At 39.6% G+C, this 21,520-nt stretch overlaps 2 protein-coding genes across 3 annotated transcripts in view; both read left to right on the top strand.

Annotated features, from left to right (window-relative positions):
* The window catches only part of LOC132821060 (thiamine transporter 1-like), a 28,957-nt gene extending 14,761 nt beyond the window's left edge, over positions 1-14,196 (top strand). Inside the window, exons 4-6 of the mRNA XM_060833569.1 lie at positions 995-1,184; positions 1,289-1,430; positions 7,975-14,196. Coding sequence (XP_060689552.1) covers positions 995-1,184; positions 1,289-1,430; positions 7,975-8,133 — 491 coding nt within the window. The 3' untranslated portion in view covers positions 8,134-14,196. The remainder of the gene's footprint in view (positions 1-994; positions 1,185-1,288; positions 1,431-7,974) is intronic.
* A 4,987-nt stretch (positions 14,197-19,183) lies between these two features.
* The window catches only part of gpr161a (G protein-coupled receptor 161a), a 45,571-nt gene continuing 43,234 nt past the window's right edge, over positions 19,184-21,520 (top strand). The window contains exon 1 of one of the 2 annotated variants that reach the window (XM_060833062.1): positions 19,184-19,353. The gene's annotated coding sequence lies outside the window, so the exon portion shown is untranslated. Of the gene's footprint in view, positions 19,371-21,520 lie in introns of both variants that reach the window. The other variant, XM_060833061.1, reaches the window with a different exon arrangement.

Below are 21,520 nucleotides of genomic sequence, written 5' to 3' on the forward strand. Positions count from 1 at the left end.
AGTTTTAAAATAAAACAAAGAATGATAAGGAACTTACACCATGGTAAAACATGAAGCAGAGAACTTGGGAACTAAAGAGAAGATGGAGATTTGAATAACACATGTTTTCTTCTATTGGAAGGAAAATTAATTGGCTGTTGGGGCTATGTTTTTTATGGACTGTGTATAAAACTGGAAGATACTGAACTGTTTTGACTTTTACAACAGTTTTCATTCAGGGAACGTTTTGATTTTTTAAAAATTAAGCCAACAGTTTAATGTGGGCAGCTGCTAGTTACAGAAAGTCGAATAACTTTAGGAAAACAGCCAAGCATAGTTTTGAGTGATAAGATGAAGGTTAATTGTCCTTAATTATTGGAAAACCTATCTTTGGAAGAGACTAACATACCCGATGAATGGAAGGACATCTTTTGTGCTATATAAATCAGTAGGACTTCTGCTAATAGTTGCCAAAAATACAAAAGGGATAAGTTAGGAAATTATTTTTAGGTGGAGATTTGGTAAGGTTCTTGATGTCCCATGAGAGACAGTGGCAGAAGCAGAACCTGTAATGTCTGTTCATTCACCTTGTAAAGGTTATGTGAAATTGGGGAAAGGATAAAAGGGGTAGAATGGCTCAGCTCCTTCAGAGCATAAAGAGAAACCAAATCTCAACATTCTAACTGATTGTTAGCTATGTGAAAGTATATTTAAGGCTACAGTGTGATCTAATGATTGTCCCTATCATTAAAGCTGAAATGGCACAGGACATAGAAAAGGTTAATGCGTTGCAATATCTTTACGTGCTTCCCTTATCTATTTATTCTCTTGCAACCAGAGTACTTAAATAGATTTGTTTTAATAGTCATAAATTTGATTTACACATTGTCATTGCCAGATACAGTTACAGCAAGTATTGAATGATTCATTGCTTTAAATACAGACTGACTGAAGAATATGAAGAATTTATAATTTAACTTTTATTTTAATGTTCTCTCTTTTGGTTTATGTTTAGGTGCTGTGGCAGCATTTGTTGTTGGTTATGTCAAAATATCGTCCATCTGGAGTGAAGTTGCACTCTTGGTCTTTTCTCTTGTTGTTGCTGTTTCAGTGTTCCTGATGGACACGCTCCAAAACATCTGGGTGTGCTACATCTGTTATATTGTTTTCAGAATTATTTACATGATGCTTATTACTGTAGCAACGTGAGTAGAGTTTTTTTTTCTTGTTCAAAAGTATGATTGATTGAAAATTGAATTTTGTAGCATTTTTAAGAAAACTGAGTATTAATTGCTTTTCTTTTTAAAAGATTTAAGATTGCTGCAAATCTCAGTGTGGAACTGTATGCTTTGGTGTTTGGTGTGAATACATTTGTCGCCTTAGTTCTTCAGACACTGTTGACTTTGATTGTGGTGGAATCTAGTCTGCTGAATTTGGACATATTTGGACAGGTAAGGTGTCAGGTACTGTGATAACCATTTCATTAAGTTTTAGCTAGAAGAGCAGATGAAAGGACATCAAGGGTTGAGCATTCATGATTACATTAAATAGTCTATTTAATTTGTGCAGAAAATAGACAACATAAATCTAACCCCCATAAATTGAAGAGACTCACTCCTCTAATTTCCACATCTGAAGTGTTTCATCTTTAATGCCATTCCACTGAATTTTTTCCACGCTTCATCCAAGCTTTTGACATTCTTCCAAGGCATGCTGCATCATTAGAGGCACTGAGTGTTGTAGAAACATTTAACTTCATTGTGCACTTGGCCTGTACTTCTAAAGCCAAGGAATCTGTGTGGGATTTCTTTAAAATGGCCTCCTTGACTTGGTCTGACAATCTTAAAGGTCTGTTATATGCAGTGTTAGATCTTAGTCTTTGTATTCCCTTTATCTGCCATCTGTCTGCTCAATTCACCAATCTGCTTGCCACTACACCATTAGACATCAGGAAGATATAATATCATTGGCCTAATAATCTATAGTTCTAGACTAATGTTGTAGGTTTGAATCCCATCATAGCAGATGGTGAACTTTGAATTCAATAAAAGAAGTCTGGAATTAAAACTTGTCTAATGGGAAACATGACCTAGCAAGCCATTTGGTTATATATAATTGCTATAAAGTCTATTCTTTTAAAAAAAAAGAAACTGGATGGACAGCCCAGCATTGGCTTAGGCGCCAGAAAAAATAATGGCAAACTCGGCCTTGATGTTCTAACCTCCTGTTCCGACACGAGGTAAACCCTCCTGCTTAATTTAAAATCAGCGACACAAAAGTTTTATCCTGTGCAGTAATCTGAAAATTCGATGGGCGAAGAACTAGTTAAAGTAAAAATTAACAACTTTATTCTTTGTCATACTTTAAGAAATTCTGTGTCACAGGTTACTGATCAGTAAAGGTACTTTTAAGAGAGCTATTTTTCAGTCTGTTTACATGCTGGGGCTTGGCAGTTCTCCTCCCAACTGTTCAATGTTTTCCTAGTCTTATACCCACAGCATTGGATTGTGTCTTTGGCTTTTAAAATTATCAATATACTCAATTCAAACTTTATTGGAATTTGGTATTTTTTGGGGTATAATTTAAACTGATTGGCCTAATTTGAATCTGTTTTGTCATTTCCAGGCAATCAGCTACTCCAGTAGCTGGAGCATACATCACATTGTGTCTTATTGAGAATACTGGGTACTGTCACTGCTAACTTTTAACTCTTTTAAAAGGTCTGGTTCACCCACATCTTCAGAACAATCCTATGAACATTTGGAGGTCTGTGACAAAATTAGAAGAGTTCTCCAGACTAGTCAAACAACAGTCTGACATTGTCTTCAAGATATGATTCTTAGCATATGACATTGTCCCTGACACAACCACCAACAACTTTGAGAATGCTCTGATTCATTGTAAGGAAAGATCCACCAGATGTAGTGAAACAATAGCATAATTTGGTAAAGAGTTGTGGTGGGAGTCTTCAGTGTTGAAACTTCAAGGTCTAGAATCATCTTATAAAACATGGGCAAGCAAGCCTCCTGCCAATTACCACCTAATGGCCATCCCCCAGTTCATGAATTAGTACTTCATTTATGAATATCATTGGAGGAAATGATATTCGAGTGTGGCAAGAGTGCAGAATATGCTCTTGGTGGAGAGCTTCAATGCCCATCACCAAGAGCAGCATAATAGGAATGTCCGTTTAAGGTAGTTTCAGTAGGAATGACCACTGAACAGTCGATGTGGAGATGAAATCTCTCTTCACAATGAGGATACCTTCCATTGCATTGTGTGGCACGACTGTCATGCTTAACAGGACAGATTTGTACAGCTCTAACAATTCAAAACTGGGTATCAACGAAGGACATCAGCAACAGTAGAAGTGTTTTAAACCACCATCTGTAATTTCATGGTTCAGCATTTTCCCACAAACCAGGAGATCAACCCTAGTTCAATGAAGAGTGCAGAAGGACACTGCAGGAGAAGCACCAGGCATACCTTAAAAATGAGATGACACTCTGGTTAAGCTTCACTGCAGGACGAGAGACATAGAGATGTACAGCACAGAAACAGACCCTTCAGTCCAACTTGTCCATGCCGACCAGATATGCTAAACTAATCTAGTCCCATTTACCAGCACATTGCCCATATCCCTCGAAATCCTTCCTATTCATATACCCATCCAGATGCATTTTAAATGCTGTTAATTGTACCAGCCTCCACCACTTCCTCTGGCAGCTCATCCCATATACACACCACCTTTTACGTGAAAAGATTGCCTCTTAGGTCCCTTTTATATCTTTCCCACTTTTGACCGTAAACCTATGACCTCTATTTCAGGACTGCCCCACCCCAGGGAAGAGATCTTGTCTATTTATCCTATCCATGCCCCTCATGATTTTATAAACCTATATAAAGTCACCCCCTCCGTCTCTGATGCTCCAGGGAAAACAGCCCAAGCCTGTTCAGCCTCTCCCTATAGCTCAACCCTCCAACCCTGGCAACATCCTTGTAAATCTTTTCTGAACCCTTTCAAGTTTCACAACATCCTTCCAATAGAAAGGAGACAGAATTGCACGCAATGTTCCAAAAGTGGCCTCACCAATGCCTTGTTCAGTTACAACATGACCTCCCAACTCCTACACTCAGTGCAATGACCAATACAGAAAAGCATCTCAAACACCACCTTCACTATCTTATCTACCTGCGATTCCATTTTCAAGGAGCTATGAACCTGCACTCCAAGGTTTCTTTGTTCAGCAACACTCCACAGGACCTTAACATTAAGTGTATAAGTCCTGCTAAGATTTGCTTTTCCAAAATGCAGCACTTCACATTTACCTAAGTTAAACTCTATCTGCCACTCTTCAGTCCATTAGCCCATCTGATCAAGGTCCTATTGTACTCTGAGTAATCTTCGCTGTCCAGTACACCTCCAATTTTGGTGTCATCTGCAAACTTACCTACTGTACCTCATATGTTCACATTCTTATCATTTATATAAATGTCTAAAAGCAGTGGACCCTGCACAGATCCTTGTGACATACCACTGGTCACAGGCCTCCAGTTTGAAAAACAACCCTCCACCACCACCCTATGTCTACTACCTTTGAGCCAGTTCTACATCCAAATGGCTAGTTCTCCCTGTATTCCATGAGATCTAACCTTGCTAATCAGTCGCCCATGAGGAATCTTGTTGAATGCCTTACTGAAGTCCATATAGATCACGTCCACCACTCTGCTCTCATCAATCCTCTTCGTTGCTTGTTCAAAAAAAATCTCAATCAAGTTTGTGAGACATGATTTCCCACGCACAAAGCCATGTTGACTATCCCTAATCAGTCCTTGCCTTTCTAAATACATGGAAATCCTGTCCCTCAGAATTAACTCCAACAACTTGCCCACACCAATGTCCGGTTCAATGGTCTATAAGTCCCTGGCTTTTCCTTACCACCTTTCTTAAATAGTGACACCATGTTAGCCAACCTCCAGTCTTCCGGCACCTCTCCTGTGACTGTTGGTGAATCGAATATCTCAGCAAGCGGGCCCGCAATGACTTCCCTAGCTTCTCACAGAGTTTGAAGATACACCTGATCAGATCCTGGGGATTTATCCACGTTTATGCGTTTCAAGATTTGGAGATGCTGGTGTTGGACTGTGGTGTACAAAGTTTAAAAATCACACAACACCAGGTTATAGTCCAACAGGTTTAATTGGAAGCACACTAGCTTTCGGAGCGACGTTCATCTGATGAAGGAGCGTTGCTCCGAAAGCTAATGTGCTTCCAATTAAACCTGTTGGACTATAACCTGGTGTTGTGATTGTTAACTATGCGTTTCAAGACATCCATCACAACCACCTCTGTAATATGGACATTTTTCCAAAATATCACCACATATTTCCCTACAACAATCTATTTCCTCACATTCTATATCTTCCATGTCCTTCTCCACAGTAAGCACTGATGCAAAATACTCATTTAGTATCTTCCCCCCCCCCCCCATCTCCTGCTGCTCCACACATAGGCTGCCTCTCTGATCTTTGAGGGGCCCTATTCTCTCCCTAGTTACTCTTTTGTCCTTAATATATTTATAAATTATAATTTATTCCTAATCTCACTAGCTTGTGCCACTGGGAGTAATCCAGATATTATTACCCTCGAGAACTTCCTTTTTAAATTCCTGCCTAACTTTCTTTATTCTCCCTTCAAAATCTCATCCTTTTCCCTTCCTATGTCATTAGTTCCAATGTGTACAATGATCTGCTGGTCCCTCTCTCCTTTGAGAACATTCTGCACCCTCTTTGAGACATCATTGATCCTGGCACCAAGGAGGCAACACACCATTCTGATTTCTTGCTGCTGGCTGCAGAGGCGTCTGCCTGTGCCTCTGACTAAAGAATCACTTATCACAATCTATCGCATGGAACTGACATACCCCTCATTACATTAAAGCTTGTCTCGACACCAGAAACTTAGCTGTTTGTGCTACATTCCCCTGAGAGGTCCATCACCCCCTCCATTTTCCAAGACAGCATACTTGTTTGAAATGGGAATAGCCACAGAAGAGTCCTGCGCTACCTGTTTACTACTCCTACCTTTCCTGGAGTTAACCCATCTTCCTGAATGTATCTGTGGTTTTTCTCCCTTCCTATAACTGCCATGTATCACACCCCCAACTCCTGTAAGTTCCTTATTGCCTCTAACTGCTGCTTCAACCGAATTATGCGATCTGATAGGATTCTCAACCAAAGCACTTCCTGCAGACATAATCATCAGTAACATGGAAATTCTCCCTAAACTCCCACATCCAACAGGAAGAGCGTTTCACTCTACTAAAGGCCATCGTTGCTCCTTCACAATCAACAGACCCAGAAAGTAGAACAGTCTTTTTGCTCTCGTATAAAGTGCTCCAGGCTAACTTAGCACTTGTGGTTTGCATTTTTAAAATTTAATCAATAGACAGGTTTCAATTAAACATATAATCAAGAAAGGATCCACTCTACTCACTACTGTAGACTTACAGCAAAGTTACACATTAAAACTATACACTTATCTGTTCCTGTGCTATGAGCTCACTCTCACACTTTCCTCCAAGGTTAGCTGTGAATTTTGCTGTCTGTTAATCTTTCCTAGATGCACCCCTTTGTCCAGAGACACGTGAACTCAAACAACAAAGGCAGTCACTGCTGCGTCAATTAGCAGTGTAGGTTTTTTTCTCTCTCTCCCTCACTGACGATGTACTTGCTGCCTTTTGTCTATCTTTCTCCCTTTTTAAAGTGCCATTGTTTTGACTTTTTTCCCCAAAGTTGCTAATTAGCCAATGCAACATGCAAAGGACTGAACTAAGTAATCCCACAATTAATCGATCAGGTCTAAGTGCTGCATATTCAGTCATGAATGGTGATTAAACAATTCACTGGATGAGGTGATTTCATAAATATCCCCTCCTCAATAACTGGGAGCCCAAAACATCCCTGCAAAAGACATGGCTGAAGCTTTTATAGTCGCCTTAAGCTAGAGTACTGTGCCTGTTCCCAGCATCACTTTACTGGATCAGTGTAGTTCCAATAACACTGGGCAGTTTTAACACGATTCAAGACAAAACAGCTGAATTCATCTGTAACCAGCTCTAGAATTCATTCCCATCACCACTATGCACAGTGACAGCAGCACATGCAAGCTCAAGATGCAATGTGCTAACTCACCAAGGGTCCTCCGCTAACATGTTCCATCCCTGTGACCCCTAATGCTTGGAAAAACAGCAGATGGAAAGAAACACCACCATATGCATGTTCTATTCGAAACCATTCTGATCTAGAACTGTTGCTGGTCAAAATTTCGGAAGTTCCTCACAGCACTGTGGATGTACCTTCTCCATGGACAGCAGCCATTCAGGGAAATTAGCAATAAATGCCGGCCTAGCTGGCAACACCCACGTTCCATGAATTAATTTTTAAAAATTCCTCTCTTTGTTACATTTCCAGGTTTTTTTTTCAACTCCAGATATCAAAATTATACCATATACTGCCAAGTTTGAGTCATAAACACATGTCAAAAAGAGCAGTAATCCTCATCTTGTCCCTGATGATGCTCTATTGTAGTTGGGTGATTGGATTTTTTTTTGTCCCTTAGCCAATTTCGTATCCAAGTTGCTATTTCCCTTTAATTGCTTGAGCTTCATGATGCAATTTAATCACAAGGCATTACCAGGAAATTAACTTTGTCTGTTTAAATTGAATATATTGGCAGAGAACAGCCTTGTTACATGTAAAACTCATAATTTGTGTAGAGTGATGACTAGGTGGATGGAGAAGAGTTTGTTACTATTTAAATAGGATACTTTACCAGTTTGCAAAAAAAAAGCTATGTTAGGAAAATATCCTCAGCAGAAACTAATGAGTACTTGAGTCCACAGATTGGGAGAATTCTTGCAAACAAGTATCTTTTCCTGGTTGAGTAATTGTTTGTTACAAGCAGTTTCTTAAATATTTTTCTTCTTTTTCCAGTTTCTGGCATATTCAGTTTACTTTGGTATAGTTGCTGTGTTGTTCCTGATCTTTGGTGTATGTAACATTGTGAAGAAATACAGAGAAAAGCCAAGACCACATGAAAACGTCTCTGGTTGTTTGGACTGCAGGAACGAAGTGACATCAAAGATATCTTGAGCAGGCATCATTGAATCATACAATGCCTACAGCATGGAAGCAGGCCATTTGGCCTATTGAGTCACACCAATCCTCCGAAGAGTGTACTACCTAGACACCGCTCTCCCACCCACTTTAACCCTGTAACCCCAAATTTCCCAATCCAACTCACCTGGCCTGCACATTGCTCAACACCATGGGCAATTTAGCATAGCCACTCTACTTAACCTGCACCTCTTTGGAAATCATGCTTGTAATAAGACTAACTAAAGACCCATTTTGAAATGGGCCGTTTCATATTTGTACAGTTACATGATATGATTCAGTTCCTACATTAACTGGAGTCAAACGATTTGTTTATTTTTGCACTAGATCATTAATCAGAGAAAAGCAATATACTGTAGATGCTAGAAAATAATCAAGAAAGGCTGGAGAAACTATGAACAAACACAAATTACTGGAAAAACTCAGTTGGTCTGGCAGCATCTGTGGTGAGAAAGTAGAGTTAACTTTTTGGTCAAGTGACCCTCCTTCAGAACTGATTGAAGCTAGAAATAAATTGACATATGCTGATATTGGAGTGGCGGAGATGGAGGGGAAAAAGCTTAGATGGAGAAGGAGCTCAGAGAGAGGGAGACAGACAAAGGAATGGGTAATGGTCAGCTTAGGAGAAACACATGCTCATCAGGACCATTTAGTAGCTGACAATGGATTGGCCGTTGGGGTAAGAATATGGAGAATATACTCAAGCCCTAAAATTATTAATCTCAATATTGAGTCCAGAAGACCAGGTCCACCAATGTACAATAAGGTGCTTTTCTTCCAGATTCCACTGAGCATCTCTGGAGCACTCAGCAAGCCTGAGACAAAGATGTTGGCCAGAGAGCAGAGTAGTGTGTTGAAATAACAGGCAACCAGAAGCTCAGGGTCATTTTTGTGGATAGAACATAGGTGTTCTGCAAAGTGGTTGCCCAGTCTGCATTTCATCTCCTCCATGTAGAAGAGAACACATTGTGAGCAGCAAATACAGTAGACTTGACTGAATGAAGTGTAAGTAAATTGCTCTTTCACCTGGAAGGTGAGTCTGGGTCCATGGGAGGAAGTAAACAGGCAGGCATTGAAACTTCTACAAGTGCAGGAGGAGTGGACCAAGGTCTCCCAGAGGGAATGGTTCCTGCAGAAAGCTGATTAAGGTAGGGTAAATGAATGTGGGTCTACTGATGGCATCAGGCTAGCGGTGGCGGAAATGAAGGCTAATGATTTTTTGGATGTGTATGCTCTTTGGATGTTCCTGTGGGAAGAAAGCGAGGGGGTGAGGGTAGAAATGCAGGAGATGGATCGGACACGACTGAGGGTCCTGTCAATCACATTGATGGGGAATCCTCAGTTGAAGAAGGTGAACATTTTGATGCCAAAGTTGGCACCATTGGGATAGAAGAACTAGGAGAGTGGAATGAGTCTTTACCGGAAGCAGAGTGTGAGGAGATATCATTAAGGTAACTGTGGGAGTTGATGACTTTCTAATGGAAATTGTCAGCTTATCCCAGATTGGAAACTGATGTCAAAGAAGGGAAGGGAGGAGTCAGAAATCGATCCGGTGAAGGGGAGTGAGATGGAAGTGAAATTCATTCAGTTTTCCAATTCCGTGAAGAGAGGGAAGCAGCACTGATTATGTCATCAATACACTGGAGAAAGAGTTGCAGGTGAGAGCTGGAATAGAATTGGAACAAGGAATGTTCCACCTAACTCACAAAGAGATAGGCACAATTGGGGCCCATGCAGGTACCCATGGCCACACTTTTGATTTGAAGCAAGTTGGACAGGTTAAAGGAGAGGTTATTCAAAATGAGGACAAGCTCGATTGGACGGAGGAGGGTAATGCTGGTTGGGGATGGTTCAGGCTTTTTTTTCCAGGAAGAAGCAGAGACCCTCTTGATGGGGGATGGACATGCAAAGTATTTGCATGTCCATAGTGAAAAGGATGTGGCTGGAGCCTGTGAACTGGAAATTCTGAAATCGACTTAAGCATGAGAAGAATTGCAGATGCATATGGGAAGGGACTGGATGGGGGAGAAAAATTGGAGTCAAGGTAGGAAGAGATGAGTTCTGAGTGGCAGGTGCAGGTAGAAATGATAGGTCTGTCCAGGCAGTCATCTTTGTGGCTTTAGAGTAAGAGTTGGAAGCCGACTGCAGAGTTGGGGTTTGTGAGCTTGGAGGCTTTCAGTGGGGTATGGGGAGAAGATCACCAAGAGGAAATGAGATTAATGTCTATTGTGGACATAGTAGCCTGGTGTTCAGTGGTGGGGTCATGGTCCAGGGAAAGCTAGGAGGAGATATGAGAACTGGTGCTTAGTCTTTTATAATGCAGAGGTCAATCTACCAGACAATAATAGCACCACCATAGTCATAAGGCTTGATTACAAAGTCAGGGTTGGATTTGAGAGCACTGTGTGGTCAGTTCAGGGGGATATAGGTTGAATGGATAAGTTGGGTGTGGTGGGGTGGTGGCAGACAAATTTAAGCAACCAAGGTCACTTCAACAGTTCATAACAAACAGGCTGAGTGTTGGTAAAATGCTGGAGGGAGAGTCTTGGTGGTGGACAAAGGGGTCTATGAGACAGGGAGAAAACTCTTGTGCATAGAAATGGGGTGGAGGCAAAGGCAACAGAAGAACACTGTGGAGTGCAATATCTGAAGAAAAATATTGGTTTCAATGTTAACTCTGTTTCTCTTTCCACTGATACTAACAGACCCATTCAATTTTTCCAGTTGTAAAAAAAATTTTGTTGTCATTAACCAGAGATTTCTAGACACGGCTCATGTTCCTGAACTTTAATTTCACCAGAATTACAGCAGACGGTTTGTTTCTGCCCAAGCAGAGCTTCTGCTGAAATTGGAAGTTTTGATGACAGAGCGGGGACTGTTTGTTTCCTGTCTGTCTCTGGATAAATTAAAATCCAGGCTGCAGACATTTATGGAAACTTCATTCTAATTTTTCTGATAATTAATCCCAATTTAGGCACTTTCACCTCCTCCATTAAATCAGATACTAAATCTGAGTAATATTGTCTGGGGCCAACTGATTTTCTTCTTGCACTCCACATCCTTGATAAATTATGATTCCTCATTAATGTTCTTGTCATATTTTAATTTTTCCCACTAAACCTGATTTAATTTTTCTCAAATGACAAAAGGTAAGACTGGATTACATGTGTGCATTTCATGCTTTGTGTACTTAGAAGCAAATATGTGGCCATTTTGGAAGTTACAATCATAAGGATTAAAAGATTGGTATTCTCTGTACTATTCCAATTATATGTATCAGTACACTGATACTGAATCCAAGACCATTACATTAAAAAACAATGGAGGGAAAAAGCATTATATTGAAGAACTCTGGCTATAACCTAAGCATCGAACTGCACTGATGTTTTCACTTCAGCTGGTGAGTCCAACTATTCATAGCTACCAGCATCTTAATAATGGATAGCAAATTTGTGTTATCCTTTTAGCATGTCTATAGACAGAAATTTTGTTTTGATATTTTGGAAACCAATATATATCTATGGTATGTGGTCGTATGGAAATATAGTGGAACTAAAATGCACACTCAATAAAGAAGGACAACTGCAAAATACCGATATCAGTAGCTTTAATTTTATTAGTGGTACAACAATCTGCCTGGCTGTAGTAGTATTGTACAATAGAACAGGCAAGGCCCAATAAAGAGACTTGTAAAAGAAGGAAGTGGGGCATTGAAATTAATTTTATAGTTCTTTGAAAGAGGGCTATCATATTTGAACATAACTGCAGTGACACCATAAAACCTTAAAATAAATAACACTAACTATTGAAGTGAAATGAAGAATTTTTCTCTCAATTAGCCTTTTTTGTTAGCTTGTTACAAGTTAGTTTTAAGTACAGTTAGAAAATATTATTGATTTTAATGCCATGTGTAATTTAATTGAGATTGTGACAAATACAGATAGTAGCGCACGTGATGGAATATGCCTTATGATGAAGAGATTGTCTGAGACTTGAAGAGTTGTGACGCACTCTCCTTTTTTAATGTTGCTGTTTATTATTTATACCATTAAGTGTAAATATTATACTGGTGATGTTGTGTACCTTTTATCATTGTTTAGAAGCTTTGGAATGAGTTGCCAGTCTTTCAGAAGTACTTTTCTTTTTTGATTGATTGTGGAAGGAAAATTTAGAAATGGGAGAAGACAAGAGTTTGACCTATTTCTTGATCAAGTATCAACTAAACTAAACACTGTTCAGAGATGAGCTATTTTGAGCAATCATCGGAAATCTGAAGGGCAATTCCCCACATTTTTCCCAATAAAACTAATCTAATTAGTGGCAAAATCAATGAAGAAAGCATAATATAAGATTAGGTAATCATATCACATACATGCATCAGGGTTTTTTTGTTCTTGGATCTTTCTGCCGTTTTGCTAGGTTTGTTGTTGGATTGGTTTATGTTATATGGCTAGGAAACTTGTAATTTATTTGCCAATATTTAACAGGTGCCTAGTTTGCATTCTTGAGTTTAATCTAATAGGTATTGGATAGATATCTAATTTATATTCAGGCTAATTCTGACTTAAAATGAGATTGTAGATCTCTCAGAAAACTCAGCTGATGTACTCAAAAGCCAGTTAATAAAGTAAAACTCTGTTGCATAGTAACTGTCCCAAATATTCATGGAACACTATTGATAAGGGTTCATCTTGAATTAATTGTAATTCATAAAAGAATAGAGACCTTCACAAGATCAGGATAAAATTAAGATTATTTGCCACAATGTGAATTCCTTTAAAGAATAAGCAGATTCTGTCTTTCTCCATGTGGAAATGAAAAACTCTTTCTCTCCCAAATCTGTGTGCATCCATGTGCTATGAACAGAGAAATGAAACTTAATCAGCTTTGAGAAGGATGTTTAAAAGAAACACAGTATTAGGTTTAGGAGACCAATAACACTCACCCTGGGGGTGGCTTGATGGCTTAGTGGTTAGCACTGCTGTCTCTCTCAGTGCTAGGGATCCAGGTTTGATTCCACCCTCAGGTGACTGTCTGCGTGGGGTTTGCACATGCTCACCATGTCTGTGAGAGTTTCCGCCCACAGTCCAAAAATGTTCAGGTTGGGCAGATTCGGCATGCTAAATTGTCCATAGTGTCCAGGAATGGACAGGCTAGGTGGATTAGATGTGGGAAGTGAAGGGTTACTGGGATTGGGTAGGATGCAACTTGGAGGGTCAGTATGGACTTGACAGGCCATTCGACCTATCTCCACGCAGTAGAGATTCTATAATTCAGTGTTGACAGCTTTTCAATTTGAAAGGAGTATTCTGCTGCAATTTAAAAAAAAAACTTAATGATAAGACAGTCAAACGGGTTTGTGATAAGAGGTTCATGTCACTCATACAAGTTTATGTATTAACATAAAATAAAGTGCAGTGCAATCTTTAGCCCATACAGAAATATCTGCTTGAATCGAATTTGCTTTGTACTAATGAAACCGATGTGTATCAAACAGTTAAATTGTTTTGTGATTGAACCTATTGTTTGTCTTTCTTTTTGTAAAATAAGTAGTATCATGAAATTCTACCTTCTCCCTTTTGAGCAACAACGCAAATTCTATTTTGTACGGAGGAAAAGCAAGGAATGTGAGAATTATTTAATTAAAAGATGGTGAGGTATTGATTGAATTAAGAGAGCCATGGGGTTACTACATTATAAGATTGTGCAGGTAGAACATGTTATTTTAAATTGAAAAGTTGTTGCACTTTGGGAGAGGTGCAAATTTTGACAATTTTATTAATTTTGTGTAATGGTATTTTGCGTTGCTTAAATATATATTATCAAATAAATGGTAAAAGTTAACTATACACAAGGTTTCATCTGATGTCAACTTTTAAAGAATGCACAGTGCTTAAAATGTTTATTTACGTTTAACAAACTTAATGCAGTTATAATGCTTAGAAATTATAGAATTCTTGCTTTCTACCCCTGAGATTTATACTCGCGTTCAGTGGGCCAGTTGAAATATTTTGAAATATTTGTATTTTTGTAGTTAAAAAATTGCACATTAAATGAATGTTTAAATATTAAAATGCTTTTAAACAAAGATTTGTACATTTTGACTTTTTTTTTACAATTACATATTTGAAATAGTTTTAAAACCAAATTCACTTTACCTTTGAAAAAGCAGTGATGCCTTGGTGTTGTCTAATCCTGAGCACAACTTTAAATCAATACTTTTAAAACCGAATTACTTTTATCACTTGAAAAAGAACAGTTGCAAATTCAAGTTAATGCTTTAGCTAATGTGCTAGGACTGATTAAGTAATCTATTGGTAAAATTTTATACAAGTTTCTCAATTTGGTTTTTCATAATTTGAAGGTTTTAGATAGGAAATGAACTCAAACTGGAATCTGAAATATAACTGCACTGAATGCAGAATCTTTCTGCTACTCTGTTAAAGTGATCTTATCCCATCTAAGCTTGAGCTGAATATCTATAGCTAGATTATTGTGGAAAGTATGGCAGCAGAGACTAACTCATGGGACTGCAATTAAAAAAATACAAAATTAAAAACCTATCATCAGTACTTTAGGGTCATTCCTTTAGAGAAGGAAATATGCCATTGTATTCTAGCCTACATGTCATTCTAGACCCAAGATATTCGGGTTGACTGTTAGCTGTCATCTGAAATGGTGTGGCAAGCATATATATTTTTTATATGTATAATAATACTACTGAAAAAAACTCAGCAGATCTGGCAATCTCTAGATAGAGAAACAGTTAACGTCTTAAACCCAGAGATTCTTCTGAACTCAAATTCCAACTTTGTACTTGAAACAGATTTTCAGCATCTGCAGTATTTTGCTTTTATTTGTGTATTTATTTCACTGCCCGGTCTCTGCCAGATCCGCCCATTTTGAAGAAATTATGTTATTCTCTCCTAGATCTTCTTTTAGTCGTTTAGCTTGTTCACCTTCATTGCTTTCTATTTCCTTCTGAGTCTTTGAAAAAGCATTTACTTAAACTAATTTTAACAGCTCCACCACCTTCCTCGGTAACTGTGGATCCACCTTATCCCATGTGGATTCCAACTGAAATTCCATTGTTCAAAAATTGAATCCACTCAGTATTACAGGTATCTCCTTGGCATACAATAGTTCTATGACAACTATTCCCACCCCCATCCTGAGATCCACATTCAACTTTTCTGTCCATCAGCAGCACCTAATGCTATTTCAAAGCCATCTTGGTCCCCTGTTCTATTTCATTCTTGATTGTGATTAGGAAAAGGTTGGTATATATGCTGAAGAGGGGCAGGGGGAGAAATTAACAACAAGTAGGGGTGGAGCCCAGACAGCAATTAACAGTTGGGCAGACAAAGGAAAGATAAAGGTCAGCCTGATGGAAAATTCAACCTTTAGTGGCTGACCATGGATTGTTTATGGTAGCAGCACATAATGACAAAGCCTGGGGGTTGGGACAAAGACATGCTTAGCCCCTAAAACTATTGAACTCCATGATGAGTCTTGAAGGCTGCAGAGTCTGCAAGGGGAAAATGAGGTGCTATTCGTCCACCTACTTTCAGGTTAAAAGTGATGTGAAGTACTGGAATTTGAGATTTAGATGCTTTTATTCAACTACAGGTTGTCGATGACTGAAAAAGTCCAGCTTTGATTGTCAATTCTTTAATACCTTTGACAAAGTGCTGGTGCTTTCTTGAATAAAACTGAAGGCATAAAACTGGAAATTGCCGGAAAAACTCAGCAGGTCTAGCAGCATCTGTGAAGAGAAATAGAGTTAATATTTCATGTCCAGCAAGTTTATTTCTGAAGAAAGTTCACTGGACTTGAAATGTTAATTCTGCTTTCTCTCTAAGGATACTGCCTAGCCAACTGAATTTTGTTAGCTATTTATTTGTTTCAGATCTTCAGCATCCACAGTTCTTTGCTTTATATCACTAAGATGCGTAGCTCTATGCAGGGGAAAGATTTGTCTCTCAAATTTCATTGATTTTTGAGGAAGTGATAGATAATTGAGAGTAGGGCAATGGATGTTGTCTATATGAATTTTATTAAAACATTTGACAAGTCCCTCATGATGAGCTGATCTAGAACATTAAGTCACATGGAATTGGTAAGTGGATACAAAATCCGTTTGGTCATAAAAGACAGAGGTAGTTGTATAGGGGAGATTTTCTGATTGGAGTTATATGACCAGTGGTTATCCATAAGGATCAGTACTGGGATCTCTATTGTTTGCAACATGTATAAATGGATGAAAATGTAGTTGTTCTGATTAAGTTTGCAGATGACATGAAAATTAGTAGCATTTTGAATAATGAGGAAGGTTGGCAGAGGATACAGAAAGAAACAGATCGGTTGAAAAGTTGAGCAGAGAAATAGCAGATGGTGTGTAACCTGGACAAGTATGAGATAATGCATTTTCAGACATTAAATGCAAGAGGAAAGTATACAGTAAATAGCAACAACCTCGAGCATTGATATACAAAGGAATCATGGTTTGCAAATCCATGGCTCCCTGTAAATGGCAACACAAGTGGATAAGGTCATAAAGAAGGTATACAGCATACTTGGGGCATTGAGTATAAAGTTGGCAGCTCATTGCAGCAAACAAAAATCTCCAGTTAGATTACATTTGGAGTAATATGCACAGTTAAGGTCACCCACACTATAGGAAGGCAATGGAGGCTTAGGAGAGGGTGCAAAAAAGGTTTACCAGGATGTTGACTTGTTGGAGTGTATTAGCTTGAAGGAGAAATTGTATAAACTTGGGCTGTTTTCACGAGAGTGTCAGAGGTTGATAGATTGAATAGATTGGATTCCCAAAGGTGGAAATGTCAAATACTTCAGGGTATAAATTTAAGGTGAGAAGAGGAAAGTTTAAAGGAGACATATGAGGCAAATGTTTTTACACAGAGGGTGGTAGGCACCTGGAATATGCTGTCAGAGGATATGGTAAAAGTAGATACAATAGTAACATAAAAGAGGCATTTAATCAGCCACACAAATAGACAGGAAATAAAGGGATACGGGATTAATTTAAAATTGCATCGTGGTCAAGCACAGACATAGTTGACTAAAGGTCCTTTTTCTATGCTGGACTGTTTCTTGTTCTATGTGGAACTGAGCCAAACTGTTCCAGAACAGCTTCAACATTGTAGATGCCAACATACTAAGTTGCCCAAAAAAGCAGCACCAATCCAATCCAGCAAAACCCAGTTTGGGTTCTGCCAGGGCCACTCAGCTCCTGACCTCATTACAACCTTAGTTCAAACGTGGACAAAAGAGCTAAATTCCAGAAGTGAGCTGAAAGTGACAACCCTTAACATCAAGGCAGCATTTGGCTGAGTGTGGCATTAAAGAGCCCTTGCAAAACTGGCATCAATGGAACTCAGGGCAGACTTTCCACTGGTTAGAGTCAGACCTGGAACATATGAAGATGGTTGTGGTTGTTGGAGATGCTTCATTAATGTGCTTCCCTCCATCTTAAGAGCACAAGTGGGGATGTTCACAAGTGATTGCACAATGTTTAGCACCATTCACTGCTCCGATACTGATCAATCCATGTTCAACCGCAACAAGACATGGACAATATCCAGGTTAGGGCTAAAATTGAAAAGTAACATTCCCATCACAAATGCCAGGCAAAGACCACCCTCAATAAGAGACAATGTCTCTTTGAAATACAATGGAGCTACTATATTTGCATCCCATGCAATAAACATCCTGGGGGTTACCATAACTCAGAGGGTAGGGCAAGCCAGTGAGTGACTATCTACAAGTCTGAAGTGTGATGGAATATTCCCCACTTGCCTGGATGAATATTGTTCTTACAACATTTAAGAAGCTTAATACATCAAGGACAACGTAGTCTGCTTGATTGGCACCACATCCAATCCCTCTACGCCCAGTAGCAGTCTGTACGACCTACAAAACGCAATACAGAAATCCACCAAAGATCCTAAGGTAAAACTTTCCAAGCCACCACAACCACTTCCACCCAGAAGAACAAGAGCAGCAGATACATGGACATGCTATCATCTACAAGTTTCCCTCCAAGTGACTCATCATCCTGACTTGGAAATATATTGACTCTCTTTCACTATCTTTGGGTCAAAATGCTGGAATTCCCCTACCTCAATGTTCAGAATTTGGAGATGCTGGTGTTGGACTGTGGTGTACAAAGTTAAAAATCACAACACCAGGTTATAGCCCAACTGTTTTTGGAAGCACTACCTTTTGGAGCACAGCTCCTTTATCAGGTGGTTGTCACCTGATGAGAGTGGTGTTCCTAAAGCTATGCTTCTAATTAAGCCTGTTGGACTATAACCTGGTGTTATGCGATTTTTAACTTTGTACCTCAATGTTGTTATGGTCAACCCACAGCATATGGACTTCAGGGGTTTAAGAAAGGCATTTCCAGTGCTGAACTGACAAGTCCCAATAAAGAAAAGCATACGTAGTGTTCTTTGCATCCTTCTTTAAACCAGCAATTCAATAACTGAAATGGAACATTAATTATGACTTATTGTGGTGAGGACGAAGACGGAGATTCCCCTTGACAGATTGTGGTGGGGAAATGACAAAAGGGGGGTGTAGAAATGTGAATAAAGATCCACCATAGAAGCATAAATTATGGAGGGTCCCTATTGTAATTGGTGTGCCAGGGAACACGGGAAGGAAGGGAATGTTTGATCTCACTGGGTGCTGAATGAGTGGCTTTTGTTAGTCGTGAAGTGGATAGAGAACGGTCGAGCAAAACTGAGTGGAAAATAGGAGTTTTTGAAATCTTATATTTCACTGCTCCCTGCCTAGAATATTTAGAGGGATTAACGGGGTGGTTCGATATTTAACAAATTTAAAACAAAAAAATTGAAATGTGTATTAAGTTGATGTTTAAAGGGAGGTCAGGGTGGCCGATTAGTTTGTTGAGCCGGTTCCCGGGTAGCAGTGGAAAGTTTGTTGGTTGTGTGTTGACAGCTTGTCCCTCTCCAGTGTGTTGGAGTGGCAGACCACCCACAGCGTGAGCTGGGATAGTCTCTCAGCCCGGCGCCATTGCACACACCACCACCAGCATCACCATCGCTGCTGCTTTGTGCAGAGTAGGATTTTGGGAGGGGGAGCGAGCAAGAGGGAGGAAGGAAAAAGCCTTAGAGAAGACATGAATAAACCTGGAAACAGATAAATGAAGTGAGTCCGTACAGAAGGTGAGACATGACGTTAATGAAAATTTTACTTAGGGATGAAAAGGAAAAAGTGAAAGCTCTGAAGTTCCTTTGAGTTGAGACAAAGGAAACTGCTGGTTGTTTCAATCGCGAGGGTATGCGGCTTGGAGACTGAAAACTGAAACTGCCTCTGTTAACTGTTATTTCTTCAAACTTCTTCAAAAGGAATACAATTCGCAGCACTTCTGGAATTAAGACGATTTATGGATTCGGCTTTTCTTTATTTTTACCAAGAGGGTTGAGAGGGGAATGAGAATGAACTCGATGCATTGGGGAGGGGTCGTTGCTTGTGAAGAGCAAAGCGCTGTTGTCGTGTTTAAATATAGCAATTCGTAGCAAAAAGAAACGCGTTTATTGACTGTTTTAAAGAAAGTGAAGGGTTGGAAGGGCGGATGTCTCGCTGCTCGAAGGAGGAAGATCCGCAATGACTCCGTTTTGATTTTGGAGCAGGCGGGGGTTGGATAGAGGTGGCTGGGATCAATTCGTGAAATATACTCGGGCCTTTACCTCGGAAATAGTTTTATCGTTAAAGACCAAAACTATTTTGAAAGACTAGCATTAGGATAAATCCTGCCATTCTGTGCGACTGTAAAGTACCCATTTAACCTTGCCTTTTCTTGTGTAGAAAGAAATTACACCTGAATATCTCGTTTCTCATCTTAGTCCCCAACCCGCTTTGCCCCCCACCCCCATCACCCATTTCACAAAAAAACCTTATTCAGCATTCCTAGAATAATTGTGAGCAGTTGTGAATGCTTAAAGCCAAATGTAAAGTGTTAGCGACCTGTATATGTTGAAAAGAAAAATCCTGGAATTCGTCCGTATAAGCTCTTAAAATAGTCACAAAAAGTAAAAGTTGGAATTGAAATAACTCTGGCGATCTGCATTGATATACCATTTCGACATGGTGAAATATTCCAAAGTGCTTCACCACATTGACCAGACAGTCAATAGTATTCAGCCAAAGGCTGAAGAGATATTATGATTGTTTTGGATTAGATTATATTACTTAGTGTGGAAACAGGCCCTTCAGCCCAACAAGTCCACACCGACCCGCCGAAGTGCAACCCACCCAGACCCATTCCCCAACATTTACCCCTTCGGGCAATTTAGCATGGCCAATTTTAGATTGTGGGAGGAAACCAGAGCACCCGGAGGAAACCCACGCAGACACGGGGAGAATGTGTAAACTCCACACAGTCACCTGAGGTGGGAATTGAACCCAGGTCTCTGTGCCACTGTGCCCATAGGATAACAGCATTAGAGACTGAACTAACTACAGTGGGATAAAGCAGCTGGTTAAAGACTGGCTCCAAGCAATTGGATTTAAGGGATTTTAAAGTAGGAAAGAGAGGTAAAGGGGTTTATGTGGAAGAAATACCAGCATTTAAGCCCCAAGAAGTTCAAGGCAGTCAGGAATGCTGTTGAAAATGTTCTGGAGGGCCAAATTACGTGAATAAGACCATCTTGCAGGATTCTAGGGCTGGTGGAAGGTGCAGAGTTAGAATTGGAAGTGACCATGATGAGTTTGAATCTGATAACAAATGTTAAAATTGAGGTCTTGCTTAACCAAAAACCGAAGTAGGTAAGTGAGCACGGAGGTGCATAGATGACTGGGGCTGATGTGACTAAAGGGTGAGAGCTGCTGTGACAGATGACCTCAACTTTATGGAGAGTAGGATGTGGACACTTGGCCAAGTGTTTGTTGGAATAGTCAGGTGTAGAAGGGAAAAAGGCATGAATGAATACTTCAACAGCAGAATTAGAGCAAAGTCGTATGATATGGAGGTGAAAAATGAAATTCTTAATGATATGTAGATATGGCTGAAAGTCTATCTTGAGGGCAGTTGTGACACCAAGGCTCTGAACAGATCAGTGTTAGCTGAGACTTGGCAGCATAGAAACAGACCCTTTAGCCCAAGATATTCATGCTGACTAGGTTTCCTGAACAGAATTAGTCCCATTTGTCTGCATTTGACCCATATCTAAACTTTTCCTATTGATGTATCTGTCCAAATGTTTTTAAATGTTGCAATTGTACTCTCCTTTACCACTTCCTCTGGAAGTTTATTCCATATAGTACATCACCCTCTGTGTCTCGCAGGTCCCCTTTTAAACCTATGTCCTCTAGT

The sequence above is a fragment of the Hemiscyllium ocellatum genome, chromosome 12, assembly GCF_020745735.1.
Source record: "Hemiscyllium ocellatum isolate sHemOce1 chromosome 12, sHemOce1.pat.X.cur, whole genome shotgun sequence".
Classification (NCBI taxonomy): domain Eukaryota; kingdom Metazoa; phylum Chordata; class Chondrichthyes; order Orectolobiformes; family Hemiscylliidae; genus Hemiscyllium; species Hemiscyllium ocellatum.